General features: G+C 32.4%; 1 protein-coding gene across 1 annotated transcript; it reads left to right on the top strand.

Annotated features, from left to right (window-relative positions):
- The first annotated feature begins 1,416 nt into the window (after positions 1-1,416).
- On the top strand, positions 1,417-4,642 carry LOC142623637 (very-long-chain (3R)-3-hydroxyacyl-CoA dehydratase PASTICCINO 2A). Its single transcript, XM_075797080.1, has 9 exons — positions 1,417-1,900; positions 1,987-2,098; positions 2,239-2,257; positions 2,385-2,473; positions 2,575-2,628; positions 3,126-3,196; positions 3,279-3,360; positions 4,148-4,244; positions 4,351-4,642. The coding sequence occupies exons 1-9, from the start codon at positions 1,830-1,832 to the stop codon at positions 4,419-4,421; spliced, it is 666 nt and encodes a 221-aa protein (XP_075653195.1). The 5' UTR covers positions 1,417-1,829; the 3' UTR covers positions 4,422-4,642.
- The last annotated feature ends 1,358 nt before the right edge of the window (positions 4,643-6,000 follow it).

The raw sequence follows: 6,000 nt of genomic DNA, 5'->3' as shown, positions 1-6,000 counted from the left end.
GAATCAAACAATTTAATACATAAAAATTGTCTTATGAACCGCCACATGCACTTAAAAAAAAACCGTTACATAATTAATTGGAATAATCTGCTCCATCTTAAAGCAAAAATAATTGTCTGAATACATCATATAAAGGGTTGCAGAATTCAATATGCCAAATTCCATCAAAATTATAATCAAATGAAAGCACAACAGATGGATAGCTTATCTCTCACATCTATTGTTATTAAAGAGAAGTTCTTTACATACAATGCTTGTGGCGGCAATAAATTATCATCTTAACTCTCACGCTCCATTTGTTTTGAAGAAAAATATTTTCAAATATTTGGTATAACAAGAAAAATTATTCCAAGTAATCAACCAAAATCAGTGGTTTAGCTACAGAGCCGCTGGTGCGATAGTTCAGTGATCAGACTACTAATACCGGTGGTTAGAATGGTAGTTTTGATTATTAGACCTTTGACATTGGTCATTAGTGACTGGCCTCCAAAACGATGGCTCTAGCAACCGTCTTCGGTGCACTAATGGCCAGAACAGCAGCTTTGATTATCAAACCTTCAGGAATAGCAAGAACTGGTAGCCAAAATAGTGTCTTTGGCAATAGTGGTAAAAGTAGTGTCTCTAGTGACCAAACTACAGTACTGATGGCCAAAACAACAACTTTGGTTATTAGACCTCTAGCACCAATTGTTGGAGCGATGGCACCGGCTACCTCAATGACCTAACTACCAAATGGGGTTTTAGGCGGAATTGCCACAACATGGGCATTCTTTTTAGCAAGAATTATTGTAGTAGGATAATGGCTAGGAGGATTTGAAAAGCATTATGGAATTAAGATTTCCAAGGTTTAGCCCATGCTTAGCTCAGGACCCCACTACTTGCCGTATTTGGTTTAGTACTACAATTGCAATTCACACATGACTTCAAAAATCCATTACTGCTCTCGTGGGTGCTTCCCTTTTAGGTAAAATGGTCCCCTACCAATGCCTTTTTCATCCCACATCTTCTGTAGATCGCCTAGCCCCTCCAATAGATGTTTTTGTAAAATGTTTTCCCAAAATTTTAAAAATAAAATGTTTTACAACCTTTTATAAAGGATTTTACCATTAACGAATAATATTTTACAAATTTGACTACATTTTACATGTAAATGAACACTTGAAATAAATCATTTAAAAAATATATTTTACTTCAAAACATAAGCCTTAGGTCTGTTTGTGATCTGCTTATTTTGCTGAAAAATATTGTAAATAAAGGTAAAAATTAGCTGAAATAGTACATTAAGACTCATGAATAGTAACAAAAAATATAATAAAATTCATAAATAGTAACAAAAATAAATTAAATAATAAAATAAATTGACAAAAAAATAAACACAACCCTAATAATAAAACGTCTGCCCCTTATAATTACAGAAGCGAAGAAGATAATAAATTGGGGCGGAGAAAGAGTGGAGTCCGAGCTGGGCCCTCACCCTGTTAAATCCGTTGGCTGTTGGACTGTTGGGAGTTGGAAGTTGCGACTTGCAACAACACAGCACAAATGCAATTCAAAAACACACAAAACAACCCAAGAAGATATAATTTTCAGTTTATAGATGAGATTCAATCGAAGTAGTTGAGCTACTCACCCATACCTCTTTAATTCTAAGATTTTTTAAAAACCTCTTCAATTCTTGTTTTTTTTTAAAAAAAAAACAAACTTCTTCAATTCCCTGTCCCTTCTCTTCTCTCTCTTTCTAACGCTACCAATCATAAATACCACTTCTTCAATTTCCTTAAATTTTCAGACTTCAAACAACCCATCTCTCTCTTCTCTCTATCTCTCTAATGGCGGGTTTTTTGTCTCTCCTCCGGCGCATTTACCTCTCTGTCTACAATTGGACCGTCTTCGTTGGATGGTATTTCCCAAAAATTTCCCCAGATCTCTCACACCCATTTCCTTCTATCTGTTTCTCTTTTATATCTAAATTTGGAAATTGTGCAGGTTTCAAGTATTGTACCTTGCTGTGAAGACAGTGAGAGAGTCAGGGCATCAACACGTCTACTCTGCCGTTGAAAGACCCCTTCAGCTTGCTCAAACCGCCGCCATCTTGGAGGTTCTGTTCTACTTTTTTTTAATAATTACTTTCCCAATTCAAATAGTCTCAGATTAACTCACTTCTGGTTTGCACATGTTTAAGTTTCTTAACTTCTTTGGGTGGTTGTTGTTGTTGTTTCGGATTCCCCGATGAAACAGATTTTTCATAGTCTAGTAGGTGAGTTTTGTTTTGTTTTGTTCTGTTCTGTTCTGTTCTGTTCATCAATAATGTTCCCTAAAGATCATGTTTTTATGTTAAACGAATACTTTTTGTTTTTGTTGTTAATAAATTTTTAAAAAAACAGGTCTGGTGAGATCTCCAGTATCAGCAACATTGCCACAAATAGCTTCAAGGTTGTATTTGACTTGGTTCATCTTGTGGAGTTTCCCTCAGGTTTGAATCAATGAATGCATTTCTTTTGTAATACTCAACTGTCAAAATATCGTTTTTATTATTTTAGACTATATGTGATGTGTAGTTTATGATTTTGCCAGACTCAGACTCACATACTTGTGACCTCCCTAGTCATCAGCTGGTCCATCACGGAGGCAAGTGTTACATGATTTTCAGTTTTATTCCAACTGCATTCTTGGGTTCCTGTTTTGTTCTGTTTTTACGCATGTGTCAAACTGTTACCAATAAAAGGATTAGTGGTAAAGTGGTACAAATTTCTAAACACCACCTCTATGAAAAAATTACTGTACCATTAGTGGTGGCGTGGTACAAATAAAACCCCACCTACATGAAAAAATTACTGAGCATTGAGTCCTATAAATATGTATTGCTGAGTTTGAATATCTGGGTTTTGTTTAGCACTTTAAAATTAGGAGAAAAAACTGCAGTGATTTAGAATGAGGAAAATTCCAATCTTTTGTAAAATTTTAGCATGACAGGGTTTTTATGTTGAATCAAATCTCAACTTTTGTTGGTTGATGCTGCAGTCTGATATTGAATGTATAGTATAAGCCTGGTGTTCTTTTTTCTTTATTGGAGCATATGGTATTAGAAATGATATTAGAAACCTTTTTATCTTTGGTTCCTGCAGATTATTCGGTATTCTTTCTTTGGGCTGAAGGAGGCGCTTGGTTTTGCACCTTCATGGCTCTTGTGGCTCAGGTATAGACTGTGTAATTTGTGCCCATTGGACGGAAAGGGAGTGATTGCTTTATTTCATTAAAATTTTATATATGACATGCAGGTATAGCACCTTTTTGTTGTTGTATCCAACAGGTATCACTAGTGAAGTCGGTCTAATATATGTTGCCCTGCCATTCATCAAGGTAACAATTTTAATGGTGCAGAAAAGCAAGATTTCATTTGCTAATATGTTTCGGTAGAACTATATACCTATTAAACTGAATTATCTGATATCTACAACAACTTTAAATTACTACTTCATGTATATATCAAAATGAAGTTGTCCTAGTGAAGTGTTATTTAATTGTGTATTGATTAAACGCTGCAAAGTGCAGTAACAGTGGTTTTGGAGTGTGGGAAACAACTTCAGTGAAATCAATTAGCTCCTTGCATCATCTATTTTGTGAAGTTAAAAAGTATCTCTTAATGGTGAAAATGCGGCAATGGTTGATTGTGTCTGTAGAACTTCTTACATATTTCACGGTCTCTTTCTGGCCCCATATTCAGGAATTTTATGACTTATGAGAGTATCAGAGTTTCGATCAAATGCAGATCCCTCCAAAAAAAAAAAAAGAGAAGAAGCAATCTCCTAGCCTGTTAGATATGCATTCCAAGTCCCATTTGGATTATATAGCACAATTTTATGGATTGTTTGACAATCTCTTGACAAGCATTGACCTGGTTTTAAATGTGCTGATTTCATAATTTCTGTCATTCATTTTTAAAATAGGACACACAAAGAATGGTCAACATGAGAAAAAAAGATTGGAGTGGGGCTGGGAAAACTAAGTTTGGTGACTTTTTAATGATTATCTTTTGCTCTCTGCTTACAATGCTTTGAAAGGCATTTCCATTTCAACAATTAGCTTGCAATTTCAATGAAACTATTTGTTAAAAATGTGTTCACTGAACAAATTGAGGTGCTTGCAGGAATCTGAAAAGTATTGTATCAGGATGCCAAACAAATGGAACTTCTCTTTTGATTTCTTCTATGCTGCAATTCTTGCACTCGGAATCTATGTCCCAGGCATGAACTCAGATTCTTCTTTGGAAGATAATAACTCATTATCTAGTTGGCTAATTTCATTTGTTTGCAGACTTCTTAACTGATGAAATGACATTATATATTGCAGGCAGTCCTCACATGTATGGGTATATGCTTGGGCAGAGGAAGAAAGCTCTCTCAAAGTCCAAGAAGGAGTAGAATGGCATAAAATTCTTTTAATGTCCTTGTGGGTGTGAAATGGAATTCTATTTATAAAAATGCTGTTTTTTGCTGGAACAATTTTCGGTTTAGTGTTCTCAAATTAAAGACAAGAAGAAAATTGCCTTGTGTTGATTCAGAGTCTAGTTATCAGATTGATGATTTTCTAACTTGGGTTCCATGAGTAATGTAAATCTCAGCATAAATTTGTCTTTGGCTAATCTTTTTTAGAAACAAATCCAGTAACCATAAGCCTATATAACATAGTGTTCACCATGTTATTGCTAAACATGTTTATAAGCAAGAGTCTTGGTGATTTTGTATGGCTATTTTTGGATGTAACATTGAAGTATTACAAAACTTTCCTTCATTTCTTACGAGTTGAAATAATAACATAATCAGATGCAATAAAAACTATCTTCATTTTGGTCACAACAATATGTCAATAATATGCCTCCAGGATAATATAACAACTTAGGTACCAATAACTGGTGTTAACGATTCAACTTTTCAACATGCTAAAAGTCTTGTAGTTCTACCTTAACTCATAATTGTTCACCTTTTGTGTGATGGTTATTTCACAAGTATAAGTGTTCGTGAGGTGTGGGACAAAAGTCGGGGTTCAAGTCTCTAAAAAGGAGTTTCACACACATATACACTTAGTTAGATTAACCATCTAAAATCCTGCACGTTGTGCGGTACAATATATTATTAGTTTTCTTCAATATTTCAATAATTTTTGCCAAAAATCTTGTAGCTTAACTAGTTATCAGCTCATTATATTTCCATCAGAGACATCAAGGTTTAAATCCCCACCCCTAACTATCAATGTAAAAAAAAAAAAAAACATTTCAATAATTTTCGTAGGAAAAAATTACACTATTTGGTTATTTTATACACAAAATAGAAAAACACTAAGAGTAGTGTAGTATTTTGATCATACAATATATATATATATATATATATATATATATATATATATATATATATATATATATTTATATATGGGGGTGATAGGCATGTTTCATGCCTAATAAAAAAACATGTAAATATCCTTTAATTATTATTATTGTTGATACATTCTTGATTATGTGTTACTAAATTTATTTTTATTTTTCCTTTTTTTTGGACATTGTTTCAATTGTTGTAAAAACAACTAAATTTGAGTAAGAATACTATATTTCAAATAAATTATTTCTCACATTAAAAAGAAAGAATTTTTTTTCTCATATAAATCTTAGAAAAATAATATTAAAATTTCATTATGCTTAAAATAATTAATATAACAAAATAAACATATTTAATCTATTAGTAATCTTTCTAATTACATAGAATAAATAATTGAATGGGGTTAGGAAAGTTAAAAGATTAAGATTAATTTTAGTGAATTTATAAATATTTAATTTTTATGGCTTTGTATAAATTGTTGTCAAAGAAAATAAACATGAGGAAGAATGTCATATTCTAAATTTATTATTATTATTCTAACTTAAAATTATTTCTTATATAGAGTTTATAATAATAATCAAATAAATTTATTTAATATAAATAATTAATGCACAATTATAGGTAATTAATA

Source organism: Castanea sativa, chromosome 2 (assembly GCF_040712315.1).
Source record: "Castanea sativa cultivar Marrone di Chiusa Pesio chromosome 2, ASM4071231v1".
Lineage (NCBI taxonomy): Eukaryota > Viridiplantae > Streptophyta > Magnoliopsida > Fagales > Fagaceae > Castanea > Castanea sativa.
This window is presented reverse-complemented; position numbering and strand designations above follow the sequence as displayed.